At 41.6% G+C, this 24,740-nt stretch overlaps 1 protein-coding gene across 3 annotated transcripts in view; it reads left to right on the top strand.

Annotated features, from left to right (window-relative positions):
• sf3b3 (splicing factor 3b, subunit 3) overlaps positions 1-23,824 on the top strand; it is a 43,450-nt gene extending 19,626 nt beyond the window's left edge. For 2 of the 3 annotated variants that reach the window (XM_084060382.1, XM_084060383.1), the window contains exons 15-27: positions 1,920-2,075; positions 2,721-2,864; positions 3,612-3,734; positions 4,581-4,735; positions 9,648-9,822; positions 10,121-10,326; positions 11,793-11,949; positions 15,355-15,480; positions 18,478-18,690; positions 18,886-18,984; positions 20,440-20,583; positions 21,526-21,630; positions 22,210-23,824. In XM_084060382.1, coding sequence (XP_083916508.1) covers positions 1,920-2,075; positions 2,721-2,864; positions 3,612-3,734; positions 4,581-4,735; positions 9,648-9,822; positions 10,121-10,326; positions 11,793-11,949; positions 15,355-15,480; positions 18,478-18,690; positions 18,886-18,984; positions 20,440-20,583; positions 21,526-21,630; positions 22,210-22,350 — 1,944 coding nt within the window. In that variant the 3' untranslated portion in view covers positions 22,351-23,824. The remainder of the gene's footprint in view (positions 1-1,919; positions 2,076-2,720; positions 2,865-3,611; positions 3,735-4,580; positions 4,736-9,647; positions 9,823-10,120; positions 10,327-11,792; positions 11,950-15,354; positions 15,481-18,477; positions 18,691-18,885; positions 18,985-20,439; positions 20,584-21,525; positions 21,631-22,209) is intronic. The other variant, XM_084060384.1, reaches the window with a different exon arrangement.
• Positions 23,825-24,740: the final 916 nt, after the last annotated feature.

Consider the following 24,740-nt stretch of genomic DNA (forward strand, 5'->3'; position numbering starts at 1 on the left):
CACAGCACAGATTTTGGTGCTTCATTTCGGTGCCACTTTAATGCCTGAGCTGTCAATCCCCCCGTGCTCCAAAACAGCCATTATACGCAAGCGCCACACGTGTGACTAGTAAACAACACTGCTCTGAGAGCAGCATGTAGTTTACGGTTAGCTTATATTAAATATGGTTAAAAAATGCCTAAAGCTAACTGTGTGGCTGCATTTAAAAAAAAACTCACCGGTATGTCCACATGGATTAAAGTTCTCCGCCGTGTGAGTATTCTTTAGGGGCTATTTATGAGATCAGTGCAGATATGCAAAAACAAAATAAGGGGGGTGGGGGGTATGTGTAGCGATGGCCGCGGTGTGAATGACATGACCGAAGTCGTCAAAACTCAGCATATACTTGCTAGTCAAAATGATCTCCAAACTACAAAGTATCCATCCCCAGTGAGAGAAAGATCAGCTTTAGAGTGCTGCGCCACGACCCGCTGTATGTTACCCGACACCCAAGTGTTAGCCTCAGCCCTCAGCTATACTTGGTTGTGTGCCGGTGTCGTGCACAGTAAATAGCAGATCTACAAGCTCACAACCCATCACGAATAGGATGCTTTGTGAGCTTGTAGATCTGCTATTTACGGCATGCAACACCAGTGTGCAATTAAGTATGTTGTGCTCCGTTCCCCCTCTCATTAATTTATGACTTAAAGTAGCACAGATTTACCACTGTGAAGTTGTGGAAGGTTTCCAAAAGATGAAATCCCAGGAATAATGAAAGACAATGCCGTTTTAAATTGAAATTGGATTACGCTATGTAACAGGTAGGGTCTAATTATTTGTTGACACGGAAGACCAGCAGTAATTAACAGTAAACGTATGCGTACGTTGACGTTCTCTTGCATTAAAATAAGCAGCGGAACAATTGCTATGTTTGCCAATTGGAGATTCGAGAGGATTTATTTGTCACTCTGACTCACAAAAGTCACTCATACAGGTGCCATTGCAAACACTGCAGTGTTTCATATGGGACGGTATCATGATAGGTTTTCAAAGCAGTTTATCCAGCCTCTATATTGATGGTGTTGGTGATAAAAGAAGGTTCGTCATTGAGAGCGCAGTTAAACATAATGAGCTTGGCTGAATGAAAAAGTTGAAGGTCATGGTGCAAAAAGTTCAGAGAACCGGGAGCAATGGAGCATGTTTTTACATGTTTTGTTGTGTGTGTGCAACAGAAATGTGCTTTATGGCAGCAATGGTAAAGAAAAAGCACTTTTCCGCCATAATAATGAACTGGGTCACAAAGCTGCTGTTTGTACTGCTCTGCAACACTACACTACAGTAAAACTGGGGTCTTCAACATTTTTCAGGCCAAGTTTGTTTTTGTTTATACATATTATTTCTATGTATTTTCTGTTTATTTAAGAGCTGGAGTGACATGGAGACTCCTGTTACTGAACAAACACTCTATAGCAATGATTCATATCAGAATATAGACCTTTAACCTTTTAACAAAAAGATTTTTGTTTTAACCCAAAAATATCACTTACCCTACCTTTAATATGTTGATGAATTCATGTTAATGTGTATTTTCAGACATTTGCACACAATGCTTAATAAACTTGACCTTTGGCTTGTACAAGGGGGAACATGTCAAGATCCCCAGTGGAATGTTTCTTCTCTAAAGATTTCTTATTAACTTGACTGACTCACATTAACAATTTCCTTTCTGCCTCCCTCTCACCACTGTCTCAAGCGTACTACTAGGTTTTACAGAAAAGATGGAAGTAAACAGCGCTTGCAATATTGATGCTCCTCTTCCTTCTATCTTTCTTTCCCTCTTTCCTGCTACAGCTGCCTCTCTCCTGTCGGGTCTTATTGATTTTATAAAAGAAAACATTTATGAAATATTGAGTCCTCCCCTTCCCATCCCCCATTTCCAGTCAGGGCAGCTGAACGAGTACACAGAGAGGAAAGAGATGTCTGCAGATGTGGTGTGCATGAGCCTCGCCAATGTTCCTCCCGGAGAGCAACGCTCACGTTTCCTGGCCGTGGGACTGGTCGACAATACTGTCCGCATCATCTCCCTGGACCCCTCGGTACGAGCATGCAAAGACACACACATACATACATACATACATACATACATACACTACTATGTACAAGTGACCAGTTTCTAACTTAATCTTCTGTGATTTGAAGGAAAAAAATGAAGTGGAGAAAACTGTACTATCTGATGCTTGGAAGGAAGCAAGCAATAAAAAAAGCATATAGGGAAATTCTAATTTAAGCATATTGCTTCTAACCAAAGAGTTTTCATAACTGGGCAGTCCCAATGCAGGTGGAGTTGATATGGAGGGAAAGGAAACTTATTTTATAATGATATAGTAAACCCACCTGTGGTTTCCTAAATATGTGAGTAATGTTTTTCTAAAATACATTCTCTCATAAGACGGCTTTGGATTCTGTGCTGTCCACTTGGTTCTCAGAGAAAGGGGGGTTTGAGCTCTCCTTTACTCCCTTTACTTGTTTATGTATATTTTTAGATGGCTTGGGTCAGCCTAATCCGAATGTCCATCTTAGTATTGGGGCGATTAGGTAAACAGTTTTGGTAGAGTCACCAACTGTCTTGGCAAAAGAGAAATGTGTACAATCCTCTCTCAGTGCTTGTACTTGTCTGATGTGGGTAGCCTTTGTTGTTCTGTGTGTGTTCTAACTATTTTTATTTTTTCCCCCATATGCAGGACTGTCTACAGCCTTTGAGTATGCAGGCCCTGCCGGCTCAGCCAGAGTCTCTGTGTATCGTGGAAATGGGAGGAGTAGAGAAACAGGATGAGCTGGGAGAGAAGGGAACCATTGGCTTCCTCTACCTCAACATCGGATTGCAGGTATGCAGTACAATAAACCTGTATTTTATAATAGTAATAATAAAACTTTATTTGTATGGCACTTTTAAACAAAAGCACTTTTAAACAATGTCACAAAGTGCTTGAACAATAAAAAACAGTAATCAAACGACAATAATGCAATAACAATAATAAATTAAGTTAGTACAATAGAACAACATATGGCAGCCAGGAAAGTGCCCCATTCATCCAGCTACTTGTTATTTATTTATCCTCAAGGATGAGCCTTTATTAACTTTTGACATTTCATTGGCCAAGAGTGTAGATAAATGCTTAAAAAATATATAAAATGATTAAATGGAAAATGTGTTTGCAGGCCAGCATTACCTTAACACATTCTCTGCCAGGTATTAATTCATTAATTATGCCAGGCTGTTTTACCTTATATTGACGATCTCTGCAGAGCCACGGGAGCCGTGATGTGCATGTCTGGGGGATGGGGGAGGGTCTGATCTCTCCACCAGAGAAAAATAATTGGAACCGTGATTGTCCATTTTCTCCCGGTCGGCAGCTGTATAACAGCCGTTTTCACCAAAAAAAAAGAAAGGGGTGTTTTTCTAAAACTGATAAAGGAGCAGGTGGGAGTGTCATTCTTTGGGAAGATGTGACATCTGTCCATTCCTTCTTTCAGGGTCCTACATTTTTTTTGATCAAAACATTTTGATGGAAACATTTTAGCATGGTAATAATCTAATATATTTGTTTGTGATTGTAATTATTCCTTTCCAGAACGGTGTTCTTCTGAGGACTGTTCTGGATCCAGTAACTGGTGACCTGTCTGACACCAGAACACGCTACCTGGGGTCACGCCCAGTCAAGCTCTTCAGAGTGAGAATGCAAGGACAGGAAGCTGTAAGTCTCTGAACCAATCTAGGGCAAAAGTATTTGATTACTTTGCATGCATATGGATATTTCGAAGCCCTGCTTCGGGATTGGGTACCCACACAAAAACCCTACGGAAATCTTGAGGGAACAGGGAGTTTTGAATTTGCTGCATTAGGAAAGGGCTGTAAAGAAAATGTACGTAGTGGCAACAAATGAAGTTCCAAATAAGATCAAACACATTTCTTGGTCAGATATCTATTCATTATCTTGCATTTGTTCTCTTGGGTATAATGAAGCTCTCTCATATACCTAAAGAGGTTTTCCATCTGGAACTGCTTTCCTCCTCTCTGGCTTTTGCCCCAGTGGACATTATGTTACTTGTGCAACATGTGTGTGAATAGTTATGAGGCTGGTCTTGCCACTGTGCCATCAGTCTCCTGCTGAGCATTACCCTCCCCCAAGCTTTTCCCACCACTCAACTAAGCTTAGCACGAAGATGAAATATCAAAAGGGTGCTGAAACCTAATCTGTGACTGTTGTAATTCATTTCCATTTCCAAGTGACACCTTACCAGTAGTTCAGCAGTTATTTGTCTTTGGTTTTAAAAGGTCAGGCTTTGCAAGTGTGCGCTGCAGCTACTGCAGCGATTGACATTCTGTCTTTGATGCACCTTAATGAGCAGGTGGCAGGACAAACTTAAAAACTTGACATAGCAGAAGTCATCAGGGAGGTTTTGAATTCTTCCTCTCGTCTTCCTCCTACCTAATGGGAATTGATGCCAGCCTTCACTGGTTCCCATTTATCTGGTGAAAGTTTCTATCATGTATTTCATCATTTATTTTTTGTCTTTCTGCTTTTCTCTCTCTGTTCTAGGTTTTGGCTATGTCTAGTCGTTCCTGGCTTAGCTACTGCTACCAGAGTCGTTTCCATCTGACCCCTCTGTCGTATGAAACTCTGGAGTATGCGTCTGGCTTTGCCTCTGAACAGTGCCCAGAAGGCATAGTGGCCATCTCTACAAACACACTGAGGTATGGACACACACTGCTACTGATTGATGACGCATTTCCTACCCTGTCCTGAAAAGTCCGTAAAAATGCAAATCCTTTAATTTAATTGTTTTCGAGTCATGCAATATGGTCAGAAAACTGGGGTTTCAGGGGTAAGATTAGCCCCAGTACTAGCCCCAGTACTTCAGAGCGACCATATCTTCTCTGCATGGATTAAAGTTGGTGAGGATTCCTTAGAGGCTATTTATGAGATCAGTGCAGATATGCAAAAAAAATAATAAGGGGGGTGGGGGGTATGTGTAGCGATGGCCGTGGTGTGAGTGACATGACCGAAGTCGTCAAAACGAAAACGCAGCATATACTTGCTAGTCAAAGTTATCTCCAAACTAAAAAGCATCCATCCTCAATTCAATTTTATTAAAGTGTCAAATCACAACAAGTTGTCTCAAGACACTTTACATGTAGAGCAGAGACCCGACAGTCCCACCCTGAGCAAGCAATTTTGCGACAGTGGCAACGAAAAACTCCCTCTTAACTGGAAGAAACGTCAGGCAGACCCTAGGCTCTAGGCTGGGGGCCTTCTGCCTCGACCGTGTCGGGGGGGAAAGAAGAGAGAGAGATACAAGTAGTAACAATAACAATAGTAGCAAATATAATAGTGTAAGATAGTATATGATAATGTAATATAGTACAACAATAATGTGTATACAGTATATAATGGTATAAGAATGTTAAGATAATGTGTGTATAGTGTAATGTAGTAGGAATCCACGGTCGTGCTCCATGGAGCGGCCCGGTCCGCAGTCACACTCTTGATCTGCAGCTGGGGGTCCGTTGTGACAGTCCATGGAACTGCGACGTGGGAGATAAAAGAAACTCCGGGGAGCGGGTCCCCGGGTGTAGAATTAGTGGCAGACCTTACTAGAGCGTGAATCCGTACAGTGTAAATTACAATTGCACCAGTGGGACACAAACCCACACAACCAAAAGGGAGGCCGAGAAGTGAGAGGAGGGGGGGGGGGGGGGGAGGGAGAGAGGATGACTATAGGGTGACTGAGTTCTGAGAAACACTACAATTAAAATTCACAATGTAGGTCAACAATCACCTGGCATCTGTCTACATCTATACTGTACACTTCGGCTATAGGCTTTATCATAAAGAAAGGTTTTTAATATAGTCTTAAATATACAGAGTGTGTCTGCTTCACGGACTGAGACTGGGAGAAGGTTCCACAGCTGAGGTGCCTGAAACTTAAATGCTCTGCCTCCTGTTCTAACTTTTTTGGGGGGTTTCCTGGAGCTGTAAGCATTTGTTCATATTGTGGATGCAATGGTGTTCTGGCTGGTTTATAGGGCTCGATGAGTTCTTTGTCTCCCCAGTGATGAGTTCTTTGACTCCCCAGTGATCTATCATAAAGATCAGCTGCGGTTCAGAGTGCTGTGCCATGACGTGCTGATTGTAACTTGACACCCCAGCGGGCCCCATGTGTTAGCCTCAGCTATACTTAGTTGTGTGCCGGTGTCGTGCGCAGTAAATAGCAGATCTAAAAGCTCACAACGCATCACGAATAGGACGCGTTGTGAGCTTGTAGATCTGCTATTTACGGCACGCAACACCAGTGTGCAATTAAGTATGTTGTGCTCCGTTCCCCCTCTCATTAATGTATGACTTAAAGTAGCACGGATTTACCACTGTGAAGTTATTAGCCTGGTTCCAGACGAATCTGCCTTTGCAAAATTGCATCGCACTTTAGCCCTCGGCAGATTAGGTCTGGCCCCCCTCAATAGAGATTTCACTTCTCTCCCTCCGAAGTCGTGAGGAACCAATCAAGGCCCAGTATCCAAATGTGGGCGGGCTTATCACCTTATTTGGAGCAATGACGTACAATGCAGGAGACTCATTTTCAGTTTTTCACAACAAAGATGGACGCCGCCATAGCATCGGTAGTAAACGCGTTAGAAAATATTTATTTTCTAAAAGAAGAACAAACAATTGCCCTTAAAGCTTTTGTTGGAAAGAAAGATGTGTTAAGAATAGTTGCATCTGGTTACCAGACTAAATACGAGTGGAGCTAGCTTTCGTTGTTTACTATTTCAGCACCGGCGCTTGTGTGTGACGTAGCAGGAAGCACTGCTCTGATTGGTTTTAGGTCTAACCAATAGAGTCCGTTTGGATCTTTTTGTAACCGCCCCTTGGAAAAAAATCTATCGTTGATAGGGACCAGACTAATATCCACGCAGTGTGTCGTATAGGGGTGTGCCGATACACTAATTTCACGAAACGATACGATACGATATTTGGCTCACAACTTCGATACGATTTCGATACGATACGATACGCACTTTTTTTATTATGAAAATATATGGAGGAGAAAAAAAGAAAATGCAAACAAATAATTCTGTTTTTGCATTATTCAGACATGCAAACTTGTAGCTTTTCAGCTACAATAGCCGTTTTGAATCCAAATAGTATGACACCTGAACCGAAAAAAAAACATGTTGTCACTCTTTTCACTTCGGGGCCGTTTGCATGCCTGATTATTATGATTGTAAAAAAAAAAAAAAAAAAAAAAAAAAATTTCAAAAACGATATTTTTTTTTCCCAAAACGATACATATCGTCGCGAAAACGTATCGCGATATATCGCGGGACGATATATCGGCACACCCCTAGTGTCGTATGATATTGTCTGGCCATGCAAGGCTATGAAGTTATGGAAGGTGGACGGTTTCCAAAAGATGAAATCCCAGGAATAATGGAAGACAATGGAGTTTTAAATCGAAAGTGGATTACGCTACGTAACAGGTACAATCTAATTATTTGTTGACACGGAAGACCAGCAGTAATTAACAATAAACGTATGCTTATGTTCTCTTGCATTAAAATAAGCAGCGGAACAATTGCTATGTTTGCCAATCGGAGATTCGAGAGGATTTATTTGTCATTCTGACTCACAAAAGTCACTCATACAGGTGCCATTGCAAACACTGCAGTGTTTCATTTGGGACGGTAATAGTATCATGATAGGTTTTCAAAGCAGTAGTCGGAGGTTTATCCAGCAGCCTCTATATTGGATTGTTTCTCGTGAGAAGATTACTCCCACTTGTGGCCGCGGTCCAGTCGAACGATATCATCGCGGTGGCGTTGGTGATAAAAGAAGGTTCGGACGTGACTGTCATTGAGAGCACAGTTAAACATGACTGGAGATGAGCTTGGCTGAATGAAAAAGTCATGGTGCCGATCCTGTGGGTCCTCGGGAGCTCATGCGCCACCCACGGGAGACAGCGAGCACCCACTGGGAAAGCGCCGGTCGGACGGTTGAAATGCTTTGTAACGTGCGCACTGCGCAGGATGCATGATACCCAGTCAGATTTGTATCAGAGGAACGCGTTGTGCACTTCCATAAAGCTCTAATAGTTGTGCTGCAACTGGTTCCAGAAACGGGCGAATGACAGTTTTATTTTTTTTTCTCCTCGCCGCGGGGGTGGGGGCTGGTGGGTTGAGCACCCAACGGCAAAATCATTAATTAGCGCCCCTTTCATCAGTTTTGTCAATTCTTGTTTGTTTGTTTTTGTTTATACATATTCTTTCTATTAAAGGTAGGGTAAGTGATTTTCTTTGGTTAAAATAAGTGTTAAATAGCTCTATATTCTGATATTACTCATTGCTAGTGTTTGTTCAGTAACAGGAGTCTCCATGTCTCTCCAGCTCTTTATTTAACAGAAACGGCATTTTCAGCTCGGGATACCAATTTTATCCAATCAGAATAAAGAACTCAGACAGGATACAGATTAAACAAGTGAAATTGGAAGTGATGACACAAAGAAATGAGTAGACAAAATTGTAACTGGAACACTATAAAAATGAAGCTGATAAATGGGTTCTCTCTCCTGGTTGGCTGAGATTTTGTCACCTACCTGAAAATGTATTTTCTGTTTAATAAAGAGCTGGAGAGACATGGAGACCCATGTTACTAAACAAACACTCGATACCAATGATTCCTATCAGAATATAGAGCTTTTACCTTTTAACAAAAAGCTTTTTGTTTTAACCCAAAAATATCACTACCTATCAATCAAATATCACTACTACCCTACCTTTAAATGTGTTGAATTGCTTATTAACAATGCTTATTAAACTTGACCTTTGGCTCTGTACTTGGTCTGCTCTTTTTCCACTCTACACTCTATGCCAAAAGTAGCAGATCTACAAGCTCATTGTGAGCTCCCCCCACCGCCGCTCTGAAAAACATTTTCAGGCGCCCCCCCACCCCACCCCCACATCTGACAAAAATAATTTTCAGTCTTGGGATTTTTTCTGGCTTTAATCCCTGTCTCTGCTCTCTAATTGGAACAAATGTACTTGTGGAATTATGTACTTCTCATGAATAACATTTTAAAGCATATTGATAATCAGAAAACCTCTTAAAATCAGCCAAACACGGAGATCAAAGTGCTCACAGCAGACATTTTATTGCCGTCATACATTTCACTACCATCGGATTGAGACGAGGGTCCATCCCCAAAAAGATAAAGGTGAACAACCATAATGCATGCCATTGGCAGGAAACTTAACCACGTTGTTATTGTAAATGTTCTACCAATAGTGAGTGTAGATGTGAAGAAGAGTCTGCCATTTTCACTTGTCTACAGTAAAAATCATGCTTTAAAAAAGTACTTTGTACAGAGTAGATGTGGTTGCTTAGAAGTACCGTTAGAAGGCTAAGGTAAGATGTGCAATATGGGATACCTGTTGATGCACCTCACACTAACCACATTCTCACGAGGACCCAAGTTTGAATCAGACGTCCGTTGTGTCTCCCCTGTCTCAGCTCTCGGGTCCTGTCTCTGCACTCTCCTATCTAAATAAAGCACAAATTGCCAAAAGCCATATGTTAATTAATCCCCCACCCTATTTTTTATGTCTCCTGCAGAATTTTGGCATTGGAGAAGCTGGGTGCAGTCTTCAACCAGGTGGCCTTCCCTTTGCAGTACACTCCCAGGAAGTTTGTCATCCACCCTGAGACCAACAACCTCATCGTGATAGAGACTGACCACAACGCCTACACAGAGGCCACTAAAGCACAGAGAAAGCAGCAAATGGCTGAGGTATGCATTGAAAGCAATAGCAAGTTCCAGGTAAATTGGCCTGCTACTTGCCATGTATGCACATCTGAAATATCTTTGCTGTCCCCATGGTCCATAGGGATCAGTATAACAGAACCCCAAACCAAATCCCTGCTGACAAAATTTAAATGTTAACCCATTTAGACTGGGAACCCCATATTTAACTATACCTTTCAATTAGAAGGTGTTTTTTGAATCGGCCTAAATGGGTTCAGAACCAAGCATGGAGAAAACCAAAAGCCATATCTGTCTTTTCTCTGGTTGCTTTTGACCCCTGTAGGAGATGGTTGAGGCTGCAGGAGAGGATGAGAGGGAGCTCGCTGCTGAGATGGCTGCTGCTTTTCTCAATGAGAACCTGCCTGAAGCCATTTTTGGAGCACCCAAGGCTGGAGCTGGGCAGTGGGCTTCGCTGGTCCGACTTGTCAACCCCATCCAAGGCGCCACCCTGGACCTGGTGCAGCTGGAACAGAACGAAGCTGCTTTCAGGTAATGGACGGATAGAACAGGATTGAAATGCTCAGCCACATTTAATAGTAGTGTCCAGACATAGTCAACTGGTTCTAGGATGATGAATGTGAGAGAGAACCAATCAATCAATCAATAATCAATCAAATATAATGCTTAATGCTGGAGTGGTTAAAGGAGCCCAAGCCACTCTAAGCCTGGTACAGTACATTTGGAGCAGAACAGGACCGCTGATGATGATTATAAATAAACAAAGGTGACAAATTAGAATGATATCAGCTCATGGTGGTTGGTTTCAAAATAATACGAATTTCAATATTCTGTCAACTGTAAGTATAATAGGAGGCAATAAGACATTTAGAAGCCAGATTGGTAAATGCTATTTTATATTGACAATATAAACTTTTGTTTCAACTGATTGGCATATGCTAGGGCATTCACGAATAGTGATTTTTAGTATTCGAATTATTCGACCTATAAGTATTCGAATATTCGATTAATCGATTTGATTATAAAAAATAAAATAATAAAAAAATAAAAAATAAAAAAAATAAAGTTTTTTTTTTTTTTTTTTTTTCAATGACATTGATGACTGGACTCAAGGAATGCGAGTTGATGTCACACCAGAGCTCACAGCTGCGTGTCTGCTGCAGAAAAGCCACTAAAAATATATATATATATAAAAAAATATCGAATAATCGAATAGCGGTTTGATAGTCGAATAGTCGGTTTGATAGTCGAATATTCGAATATTCGATTATTCTGTTAATGCCCTAGCATATGCTAGATTAATTTGGATTGTTGGAGACCAGGCTTGAGGGAATACATAGGTCAGAGAGGGGTTGATTAACAGGAAGTGCTTGGCTGGTCTAGGGAGTGTGAAGGAATGACCAGAAGTCTGCTAGTGTTAAGGTTTCAAGAGCTGTTCAGCATCAGATTCTGAAGTGCTGACCTTTCGTCCTGCTACACATCAGGGATATTTTAAAGACGATATTAACATCGTCTATACTGTTGATTCTTTGCAATTCTGAGAAATATGTTGGCAAATGCATGTATAACCTTATGGGTGATACATCTCCATTAGTCTTATCAGTAAAATATAATTAATATAGAATTAATTATGATCAAGATGCATTGATAATGGTTTTGTCATTGCATCGTAGCCCTATGATTTGTAATCTGAATTGAAAACTAAGCATTCATCAAAAACTACATATTACAGGTGTCAATTAAATTCTTATTTTGAATTGCACCAACAGGATGTCAAAGGTAAATCGCTTTGTTGAAAACACAGCCTTATGTTGAAGATACATTTTTATTCACTTCCAGTTCAAACCGTGACATGCATGAGCAAAGAACGCGTCTGGCGTGCCCGTGGGGTAAACCGGAGCCCATTCTTAATGAACTGTAATCACACTTTGCAACTTGTCGGAATTAGTTTATTTTGACCCCTGACCTCCCTTTGTCCCTCTCTCCGCTCCCCACAGTGTGGCAGTGTGTCATTTCGCCAGCGCAGGAGATGATTGGTTTGTTCTTGTAGGGGTGGCCAGAGACATGATCCTCAACCCCAGATCAGTGGCTGGCGGCTTCATTTACACCTATCGGCTTGCAAGTGGAGGAGACAAGCTGGAGTTCATGCACAAGGTGGGTTTCATCAGATTTACATACTGTACATGGAATTCATGATATATTACTGTATGCAACCATAGAAACCAGAAGATGGATATGGCGAAGTCATGTTTTGCTGTGTTTTTTCTGGTCGACATGAATGAATGTATCTCATTAGCCTACATCACAGGTCTTTAATACATTTTGGGCGGGAACCCCTATTTGTAACTATACCTTACAGGACGGGACCCCATTTTGGGGTTCTTGTTGCTATGTACAGTATATAGCAACATACATTTGTTGTAATTTTTGAATAAATATTTGAAGTTTTTCAGAAGACTAAATGGGTTAAACTCTCCCTGGGATTCATGGGGCCAACAGCGGGATCCAATGACAGAGAATAAGAAGAAACTATACAGAAATAACATCTATTGGTACTATTGGAGTCATAGTGAGGGAAGTAGAAAATGATCCAGTAACTTTGGGTACAAACACACACACACACACACACACACACACACACACACACACACACACACACAGGTGAAGCTCGCAAAGTCATCAGTAGTATGATTCAATCCAAAATTTTGTATATTATCGCTGTCGGGCAGAAACCTTGTATCTCCATATTTCTACTTATGATTTTTTTTTTATTATTGCCTACTACAACGTACAAGAGTGTTCACAAAAGTAGTGAAAATTACAGATTGTAAAATCGAATAGAATAGTGAATATTTGAACGTGCAAGGTTACAACACACCTCTAAACAACATTAAAATATGTTTCTGAAAACATACAGACACTTGATTCATCACTGCCATGTTGTTTTGTTCTTTTTTTTATACTTTGTGGATGAACATAATTTCCACCAGTCATGGTACTTGCCATTGCCCAAAATCTGAGCAACTGCACTGCCTCCTCCTGAGGTTGGAAATCTCTGGTGCGGTTCAACCCCACCCCCTTCGCTGTGATTGGCTGAGACACGCACAGCTCGTGTTTCACTAGGAAATACTGTATGTTACAGTACCGAAATTAAATACTCTAAAAATAAGATTTCATTTAATCTTTAATGAAATGCATTGTAAATGCTCATGGCATTGCAGACAGAAGATGGAGGCTCAGATGAAGGGACAAGAAGAATTTCTTCAACGTGCTACAACGCACCTTACACTAATGTCTAGTCCATGGCGTCAAGAGCTTCTGGCCAGTTGTCCAGACGGCTAGACCCCAGGCTGGGATCAGTGGGGGTAAAATATGTACTGTAACTTGAGCTGCCAGAAGTAATTTCTGCCATAATTCTTATTTTATGATTAAAGAAGAAAACTAAATCTGTTAAGTCAGCTGAGGAGGTGGCTCACACATTTAGGGTATTTATTAGCATCCTTATGGACAATGAATACAAATGTAGTGGTTACTTATGGAATGGAATATAGGCAAAATGTATCTATAACAAGGTATCTATTACAGGGTAATGTATATGTGTTTGTAAATGAACGGGAAATGAGTCATGTCCTGAATGAACATGGGAAATGAGTCATGATGACAACTGTAACTGAGGGAGGCAGACACCACTCTTTACATCAGAGGAATTTCCCAACCACTTGGGGAAGGAATGTGTCATTTTAGATGATTCTGTCAGTTTTTTCTGGTTTACAGTACACGCATGCGCAAGTGCACACAGACATGTACTGCATCTGTGATGTATACACACTCGCAACTTGATATACACTGGTGCATAATCTGCACATGCACTCGCACACATACAAAAGTACAGTGACAGCTACAAGTGGACATGTTCATGCCTCATTTTTATCACACTTGCATGCATGCATATGCACATACCACAGTCCACATCCTCAAGGAATAGTGGTTCATTGTCTAGCGGTTGTGGTCAGATGATTTTTCCACTTGTCCAAGTGGTTTGTTTTATATGACTGCCACAGACTGTCTGACCATGGCCAAGTGCTGACTCCCAGCTCCTCTCTCATCAAAAAATCTAGGTGGCACTTCTAAGGACAGCCGCATGAATTTAGGCTCCGCGATAAAATGTTTTATTGCTCTATATGCAGGGCTCAAAATTGCCACTGTTTAGGTTGCATATTCTCCTGACAATTTAATCTGTACGACCTCGAAATATAATTGGGAGCATTTGTGCAAGTGCAAAATCATTGCTGTCGGGCAGAAACCTCTTAGCTCCATATTTTTTCTCTGTTCTTTCGCTGGCGTGTTTATGTATATTCCACAGCTTTATCCATCCTTGTTGATAAAGCTGCCCTACCAAAGATTACTAACAATGACGAGCCCTGGATGACTGTACAAATTACAACTCTGATAAGAGAGAGCATACGTTTAGCTCTGGTGACAAAACTGCCAACAGAAATGTACAATTAACTACTTTCAAAGAAACCAACAGTGCCAAGCAGCGATACAACAAGGTTGCAGAGCTGTGTCGCTCTAACTCAAAACATTGGTTCAAGTCTTTTAACGCACTTATGGGAATGGAGAATGATGGGCCAGCTGTGGTAGCATGAGTGTGACACTCTGGCCAAGCATGTTGTCCGTATGGGACCAAGCGAACCATAATACTTTAACAACTGAGGAGGATGTTACTCACAAGGGGGCAAATACCGGTCCTAAGAATCGGGCATGTCCAAGCTAAATGCCACAGAGTTAATGTGGGGAAGGCAGCTGAACCTTGGGTTCTACACTCTTGTCTGTGTTATTTGATGTCTTATACATTAAGCTTGGGCGGAATAAATGTGTAACGGCATAACAGGGTATTTAGAAATTCCGATGGTATGATTTTCCATATCGTCGCTCCTCTCGCTATTAAAGAAAATTATGTGGTGATTCTGTACTGAGGCAATGTATTATCATACTGCACAGGATGTGCCACCAGTCCTGTCGTTCTCCTTGAAACCGAGGGCCCGGCCCGACCGTCCGCCAGATACCACGTGCTGTAGCTCACCTTCTGCTGGGCCAGCTTCTGACAGTATGGAAGACAAAAGGGACGGCAAAGTTTGGAGTATACCGAAGTAGCTCCCCACAGAGGGCTCACTCGATTCCCTCAAGTGCCAGCTGGCACTGCTAACTACACACACGCATTTCATCAGAGTAGTCAGACTCAGAATGCAGTGCAGACAGCTTTGGATAAGTTAGGAGTTGAATGCAATCCAAAGACACTGTCCACTGAAGATAAATTAGGCTACAGCTGGAATAACGCCTTTGTGTTGGGGGCTAGAACATCCAGTCCATCTCAACACTCAGTGTTTTTGTTTTTTTTTCTCTAACTCTTATTTTGTAGTTCTTTTGGGAACTACATTGTCAAACAAATTACTGAGGCTGCATTTTGAATAAATAAATACACATCACCTCTCCATGAGGCTGAGATATTTTGAATGTGGCTAATTAATTATTATTATATTGTGTTTTCATTTGCAGACACCAGTGGAGGATGTTCCTTTGGCTATTGCCCCATTCCAGGGACGTATCTTGGTGGGTGTGGGTAAACTGCTAAGGATCTATGACCTAGGCAAGAAGAAACTGCTACGCAAGTGTGAGAACAAGGTAAAAGGAATGACACAAATACACACATTCATCCTCTGCTAAAATAGTAAAGTCAGAAAGATGGTGGACAAGACGCAAATGTTAAATCATTGTTTACCGTAAGTATGTTGAAAAAAAACTTGCCTCATAATATAACAATAAACTTTATTTATAGAGCACCTTTTTAAACTTTAGCAAGTTAAAAAGTGCCCAACAACATAATATCAAACAATAAAGAATAGGATGACAAGACGGCAACACACAATAACGGTATCAATGAGATGCACCAATTTCTGTCGCTAGGGGGTTAAAAAGGCTTCCTATAATACAATCCGCAGATTTGCCCATGGGCGGACGTAATTTGTTTGTCAAAAAACACTGTGAAAACTGCGCATGCGTGCACGAGCAACCCCAACTACCCCACAGCACAGCTGGGGGTCGGCCCAGAATCTAGGTGGCCCTGATGGCAAAGGCCCGGTCACCCTTGGTCACCAGCCTAGACTTAGAACAACTGGTAGAGCAGAATCCGAGGACCTCAGGCTACGGCACATTAGCAGTTCCGCTAGATATTGAGGTGCCAAGCCGTTAAGAGCTTTAAAAGTTAACAATAAAATCTAACAAATCAATTCTAAAGGTGACTGGCAGCCAGTGCAGTGCAGCTAGTACCGGGGTTATGTGCTCTTGTCTCCTACCAGCAATGAGTCTGGCAGCCGCATTCTGCACCAACTGCAGGCGGTGTTTGGATCCCTTGCTGAGAGTTGAGTAGAGGGTGTTACAGTAGTCCAGGCGAGATGAAATAACTTTATGGAGATTTGGCTCAACTATAACTCACTTTGTGGTGTAATGCACCATCTTGCTGAGGACGCGAGTTTGAATCTTGAGGTGGTTTATTCTTTAAATATCTGTCAAATGACCTGTGTTCACTGCATGTGACGGCTCTGAAACAGGATGCGTGTCTCATATATGGTTTTGGTCACACGTTGAGTTTCTCTAGGCCATGTGGTGGTCCTGCAGGAACTGAAGGAGGGAATTATTTTTGTACCTGTTCACACACCATTTGGAAGTGTTCACATAATTGTGGCAATGCATGTAACCTAGAAACCAATAGAATTCATTGTGTTAATAATGGTGTAGTCTCGCGTAGCCAGACAACTATTCCACAATCTCTGAATGCAATATAGAGTCTGGAACTACAACTCCCAAAATCCAAGAGAGGAAACTGGCACTTCCGTTCACGAAAATATATTTTAAAATATATTTACATTTAGTTTTTTAATTTCCGTTTCTGCTAAGCAGCAAGCTAAATATACTTAGATGATTTGTATTTATATTAGGATAAATTGCGACTGTAAAGACGAAACGGAAGTGGGGAGGAGGCTTCACATCCGGTTTATGTTAATCATGATCAGAGCTTCCGAGTCCCAGACTGTATGACCGGAAACATTTGAAAATTGTGGGAGGCAACAGTCTGGTAACGCGAGACTAATAATGGTGTAATTGTGCAGTGTCAGCAACCCACCAGGAATTTCTTTTCCCGTCCTTGTCATGTAGTGGAAACCGTGCTTCCGAGAAATTATATTTTTGTCATCTGTTAAGTTTAGCATGTAAGCTAGCAGGCAACATCATACATTGTATATGCGTGACACGGCCAAATAAGGTTTTGCAATGACTGTAAGTTGAACTTAGTTTGTGGTATACTAACTATCAGAAACTGCTATCAGCTTACAGATAAAGTAAATATTGCACCAGGAGTCCAGGGCAGGATAATTAACTAAGAATATTCCAATAATAATTTAATGTAATACAGTTTAGTATAGGGGTGATGAGATAAATAAAAAACATTTCCATCTCTTTGGAAGCAAACTAAGAATTCCATAGTACATTGCAACTTTTTTTCTTTATGACAATAAAGGAGGTGAAACTTGGTATGGTACCATTATCAACCACAATACAAATGCAACAATTGGATTTGATACAGGAGCCAATAATGGATAATAGCTATTTTGCACCTGCCCTAACACAACCATATTAGATTTACTAGAGCTTACAAACAAGCAACCAAAATATAGTTTTATAATTGCATTACCGATTTATAGTATTTTAATAGATGAGTGTCAACTCTTTAAATAATAAAAATACTTTTGCTTATGTTTTGGGAAACATATTCTGGCATATTCTTGTTTTTCAGAATAAAAGTGTTCCTCAATAAAATACTGATCTGAAATTATATCTTTGCTCTGCATCAATTAGATTGGATTATTGCCCAATCAATAGATCATTTGAGATTGATGGTTTGTAACACACTTAATATTGCATAATATGATGTATTATTCCATTTGATTCTGGCTAAATCAAAGTGGTCTTGTCTGTTTTGAGTTATGTGCACAAAGGCAGAAATAAACCTGACTTCTCCCTGTCACTTCAGTGTGTTTCTTTCTGAAACTGTATACAGGGACTCATGTGCAGGCCAGTGCTGTATTAAGTGTGTAGCATGCTATTTTTAGCCAGCTGTCTATAACATGATTTGTCTGTACCCCTGTCTGTATCTCTATCCCCACAAATGTAGACCAATCACAGGGCAGCTGACACTGCTGCAGGCAACTGTAGCTGAGTGAGTAGAGAGGAAGGTCGCGGGTTCAAATGCACAGTAGACATGTCAAAGTATCCCTGAGCTAGACATTTAACCACTAACAACTTCAAAGGTGCGCTCACTTGAGCCATCTTATCAGCCATCTTCTGGGTAAATGCAGAAAAGTAATTTCCCCTCCACTGGGGATTAGTATATACTCCCTTTCCCTCACCCCAAAAACAGCTCATCTCACGCTGCTACGTTCATACGGCGAACCACAAGGCCCTGTTCCGTAACATGTGATCGACATTACCACACAAAGCTCTCTTTAGCACAGCATTGGTGAACACCTAGTGACTTGCTATTAGTACAAGATATGATGATATGCACATACAGTATGCCTGTAGATAACCTCTAACCAGCCTCTCTCCTTCTCTCCTCTGTCCTAGCATGTTCCCAACCTGATCACTGGCATTCATACCATCGGCCAGCGTGTGGTTGTGTCTGATGTCCAAGAGAGCCTGTTCTGGGTCCGTTACCGGCGTAATGAGAACCAGCTTATCATCTTCGCTGATGACACGCACCCCCGCTGGGTGACCACTGCTTGCCTGCTCGACTATGACACTATGGCCTCGGCAGACAAGTTCGGCAACATCAGTATAGTAAGTAGGCGTGTGTGTGTGTCCATGGAGGACGGTATGTGATCATGTGCACGTGTGTTCACAAAGCTGGCATACTATGGCCTCTGCAAAGTGACAGAGTGTTTGTTTTTGCCTTTATTTTTGTAACCTTTTGAAAAAAAATGTTTACAGAGTGCAAATGAAGGGCATATAATTAATTTATAATTGTTTCCTCAGGTGCGTCTTCCCCCCAACACCAGTGATGACGTGGATGAAGATCCCACAGGGAACAAAGCTTTATGGGACAGAGGCCTGCTCAACGGAGCCTCGCAGAAGGTAACACCCTTGTTTTCCCTCACCCTTTGCGCATCCCTCCATCCATCTTGACTTTACTCCCACAGGTTTCTTCCTCCTTAGCTCCTATCTCCTAAGCTGATCTGTCTCCCTTCTGCCCCACCTGTCAACACACACAATGCCCTGCGTGAATAATTGTGAAAATATGCATGCACAAACTCAACACACTCATGCACACACACACACACACACACACACACACACACACACACACACACACACACACACACACACACACACACACACTATATTTAACTGCTGGTTGAAAACTGTTTAGGTAACAGTTAGACCTGGGAAAGTCCCTCTAATTTAGACATTATCCCATGTCTCAAAATGTCCATTGTCAAAGAGTGTGTCAGCTATTTTCACGTGTATGTGTTTACGTAAGTGATTTGTGCCATTGTGTGAACATTGTGTAGATTGATTGAAAGTTTTTGTTGGGGGGGGGGGGGGGGGGGGCTTGGAAATTAACAATGTCTGTTTTTAGATGTGGATGTTTTGGTTGCCTAGATTTAGCCTCTGGCCAAACATCTCTATTCTGTGTGTGTTTTGTGTGGCGAGTGTGAGATTTCTTTGTCAAATGCAACCCTTTAGGTTTGTGTGGCGTGGTAAGGAATTAACATGTTGGACAGACGTTTCTTTCCCCTAAGAGAGTGCTGGCACTCATGCAAGCATTCGCAAGTGCAACCATCTCACTTCACTCACACAACACACACACAGTTTTGACTTTGTTGTTAAAGGGTACCATTTAAAATGTGTGGTTTACATACTCACTTAGCACAACTCCTCCACCTGGTTGTTTGGTGTGTGTGTTGGCGGGGGAGGGGCTTGTCTTCATTGCTAGAGATGTTAAACACATTATATACTAACTGGGATATTTAAGGACCTAGACCTTTTTTGACTGGTGTTGGATATCCATGTGTTCTGCAGCAGAGCTACAGCTCTGCACCGCATGCACTTGCAACAAAAAAAGACTTCTCAGTTTAGTCTGTATGCCAATTCCCTCCATGTGTATAGTTCCTGTCACCGCTAAAGCCTACTGTTCAGTCTGGGGAGGGTGTACTGTAGACAACCACGTGTCTCCTCACATAAACATGAAAGCACCAGCCACAGCACGCTATCCCTCCCAGTTCAGCCATTCAATTTTCACTTGATTTTCTGTGTTTTCTCAATGGTGTTTTTTCTATAAAGAGAGACACACACACACACTACCACCTGTCTTGCTGTCACACATTCTCACATGCACTCTCTCCACCTGATGTACTGTACATACACTCCACTGTTTAACTAACACCTCTCCTTGTCTCCCTGCTGTTTTTGTGTGCATCTCTGACGCTCCTGACGCTTACACAACTTGAAACAGTTTTGAAGCAATGTAACAATCACATATGGAGCTTATTATTCTGTCTCTCTGTCTTTCTGCGTCTGTTTGTCCAGGCCGAGGTCATAGTGAACTACCACATAGGGGAGACGATTTTATCCCTTCAGAAAACCACGCTAATCCCTGGAGGCTCAGAGTCACTGGTCTACACCACACTCTCTGGAGGCATCGGCATACTGGTCCCATTCACGTCACATGAGGTAATGGCATACACAACTTGGACGAAGATAACACAAAGCAGCATATAGACTGACTGGAATGACAGCTGGAAATAGACAGCCTAGAGTCCTATAAGTCCACAAGATAAAAGGACGAAATAAGTATGTGTGCTGTTTCTCTCTAGTAATCTAAAGACTGATACACACCAAGCCGACGTCGATAAGAGTCTGGACAAAAATCGGTTGTAGAGCGTTAGGTGTGTACACTGCCGGCAGTGGTAGAGAGACATCTGTGTGGGTTGTTCACCTGACCTTAAATAAATGGGAGGTGCTCTCTCTTCCATTCTGTCCACCAGCTTTTTTGCTCATCTGCTGTCATGTCCATCTCCAACAGGAGAGTGTCATTAACGCACAGGGCTGCACGACACACAGCGGCGCATGGTTTTGCACTACACACAGTAGCATTGATTCTTTAAATCTCCCTCCCACCAACAGAATCGGTCACCATCTAATTTTAATTCATGTGCCGTGTTCATCTACACATCAGCTGTTACACACACACACACTGGTTCATACAGTTAAATGGTTTGGAGTAGAAAGTAGCCTGATAAATGAGCTCTATCAGAGCTTTTCCCACAGATTAACATAACAAAAATACTTGCATGTTGTGAATAAAATGTACACAATTTCTCCCTCATTCACCCCCAACCAAGCATAAGACACATGACGGTAATTGTCCCTGTGAGATTTGAGTATGTTTCCCCGGTGTGTCCACTCACACCGGGACGTTCACAAATCAACGTTAGTCTGTAGTAGTCAGGTTTTGTGTGTAGGGGCCTTTTTAAGACGTTTAATGTACCCTGTCATGTTTGTTTAATCATCTAGTCAACTTTTTTTCTTTCAATATTTCCTTGCTTTCTCCCTTTGCTCTTGTCTCTCTTCCCTGACCTCCCTCCTCTTCCCCATCCTCTCTTCTGTCTCTAGGACCATGATTTCTTGCAGCACTTGGAGATGCACATGCGATCAGAGTTCCCTCCGCTGTGTGGCAGAGACCATCTCAGCTTCAGATCTTATTACTTCCCTGTCAAGGTTTGTAAATAAATAAATAAAAATAAGTGTGTGTGTATATATACATATGTATATTGATCTCAGCGTGTGAACTGTTTTTGAGGCTTTCTATCCCAGTGACATTGATGTGCGGGTACCTTTACTGCAGATTGTATTAAAAACATGTGAAACACTTAGGCGTATGTACCACAAACCTTATTTTTCTCTGTGAATTGAAAACCATATGAGGAAAAAAAGCATTTGAAATCTGGCGAGGGAACTCATTGCAAACTCACTTCCATGTTTTGGGACTACAAACTGTAGCACAGTATTGTCTCTGTGCTCCAATAGTCTCCCACAGTTTCTTTGCATGTCCCACCCTCAGTTGGCGCTACAGTTGCACAGATCAATCCCATTCCATTTGCACCCCGCCTGACCCCTTAGTGGCACTTCATCTTAGTCTGCGTTCTACAGTGTGACAGGTGGCGATTTATATGATCAGTCCCAGTTTGAACCTCATGGGAACTATGGTGCAAGTTTAATTTTGCCTCATCTTTTTTTGTCATCTTTTCTGTCATTCTATCCTCTAATTTTCTTCTGTCCTCTTCTCTCCCTCTGCAGAATGTGATTGATGGAGATCTGTGTGAACAGTTCAATAGCATGGACCCTCACAAGCAGAAAAGTGTTGCAGAGGAGCTGGATAAAACGCCACCCGAGGTCTCAAAGAAGCTGGAGGACATCCGCACACGCTACGCCTTTTAAACATGCACGTGTCTGTACCCCCCCACCCCACCCCCTCGGAGGTATGCATTCATTCAAGATAGACGGGAAGGACATACCTTTATTAACACAATTATACGAACACAGGAGTGCAACACTCCACAGTTTCTACTGAGATATTTTTCATCAGCTTGAATACACTCATAAAGCTGAATGTGGTCTCATTAGAAGACTCTAGACAACATCACCATATACATTTGCTGCAAACACCCCAACCGCTAAAGTCACAGATATGGCTGTGTCATTCTCACTTCCCCAAACTAAGTCAACGGTCCCCATGCACTGACAGGTGCTATGTAACAGACAACTTTGTGAGAAATGTAATCACACCACCTCCATACTGTTGCCAGTGAATTACCGGAATCTCAACAGCCAGTACGTTGTCTTGTAAAAACATAATTTCCTCTTTCTTTTTTTTCTTTTATCTTCTAAAGCAAACGGTGGTTTTGGTTCACAGAAAGACGTGCCGCTTTAGCTAGGCTTGAACCCCTCATGTGCATTTTTGATTTGAGGTTGGAGCCATTGGCTTTGGTTTCAATATACAGTGAGCTTAAGCGCACAGCTGTTGCACTGTTGAGTCACTGTACAGCTCTATTGAGCGTTCGCAATGTCAGTGGTGCCGAGTGTTTTGGGTAAGTGTTTGTTTTGACAGCTCCATGGTAGCTATGTGAAGCTCTGTGCTTTCTTAATTGTCTTCTGTCTGTCAAACTTCTTTTGCACACACCTTTCATGAATTCCTCAGCCACAAGGGAGAACTTTGTGAAAACAAAAAAAAGAAATACTGGCTCGCCTTCTTCCTTGGACAAATGATCTACTCAAAATAATGAATATGTATAATTAATTAATGAAGAAGAAAAAAAGAAGTATAGAAATTATATTGTAACTATGGACAAGCAGAGTTGCATAAACATAATTCCAAACAGATAACATAATCTGTCTCATTTTGATATAATGGCTGGACAATTTTAATGAATCTAGTTTCAGAGTTTGTTTTTGACTGTCATTTTCTTTTTTTATTGTATCAGGTTTGATGAATAGACGGCGCTAGTCCGTTCCATTTTCTTAACCAAATATAATCTGCCTACATTTAATTGGGACCCAGGCTCATTAGGGTGTATCACATTTTCCATCAGGTGAACCAGCCGAAACAAACCCACAACCCATCCTGAGTAATGAGCCACATGTTAAGAAACACTGCCACATGGTCCCAGGACACCGGTGACAATGAAACTACAAGTGGGAAACGGGACACTGAGGATTTGTGTTCGCTGGGTGTTGTTCTTCTCAGCCCTGTAAATTCCCAACCTCAGCCACAAATTTGCTGATACTCCTTTCCATCCACCCGAACAACCCACGCTAGTGCAGACATGGCATTCTGCAGTAGTCAGTGAGTTGAGGGTTTGTGGGAGAGGGGGCAGTGGCCCTCTTGTAAATAAAGTTGTTGTTTTTTTTTACATTGTAACTTGTGTTATTGTCATTCTTTTTGTGTGAGTGGACATTCCTCAGATATGCACATGAATCAAGCGGGCTTATTTGTCCGTTATTTGCACATTTCACTGGTTCATTCAGGTGGAACCTTTTTAGAAATTACTCATTTGTTTAACGCATTAAAATCAGGTAAGCGTCATTTTAGATTTTTATACTTTGGCTATTCAAAAATGGCAGACATACAAGCTCATAGTGCGTCAGTGCCACACTATGAGTTTGTAAATCTATTTTTGAAAAACTTGTTATCCTACTATCCTACTATCCTACTATCCTACTATAATTCTAGTAACCTCTGTAGTGGTACGTGAGTGTAGTGGTACGTGAGTGAAGATACCCGGTTCTCCTCACTGGCTGGACCAATTGCTCTGATTTTGCACACAGCCATTGACCATTACAATCTGAACGCAACTGTGAAGCCCGTTTTTCAATTTAATCAAATCCCAGCTTCTTATTAGCGTTTTTGTGTCAAAGAATGTCGTCCCATAGCTGCGGCTGCCCAGCTATGGGACAAACTGCCTCCCGGGTTGCCAGATCATGTGCGCATATCCCCCCACGGATGCGCTGCGCCGACCGGGTATGGTCTAGTTATATATATATATATATATATATATATATATTTATTTTTTGTTGAAGTGAACATTCTTAACGCAAATCTTTGCTTCTGGGGGCCAATAGAAATATAATTCTGGCGGTCCTTGACATGAAAAAGTTTAAGAACCACTGTTTTTCAGAAACCCGTTTTTAGAATCGGGTCCTCAGAACTTAATGGGTTAAAGGCAGGGCAACAGATCATTGTAAATGCTTTGAAAAAAACGCATGTGTTATTTGACATTCTCATAAACAAATACGTTTTATAAACGTTACAAAAAGGTGATGTCCGGAGT

This window comes from Gymnoscopelus microlampas (assembly GCF_963454915.1).
Source record: "Gymnoscopelus microlampas genome assembly, chromosome: 6".
NCBI lineage: Eukaryota > Metazoa > Chordata > Actinopteri > Myctophiformes > Myctophidae > Gymnoscopelus > Gymnoscopelus microlampas.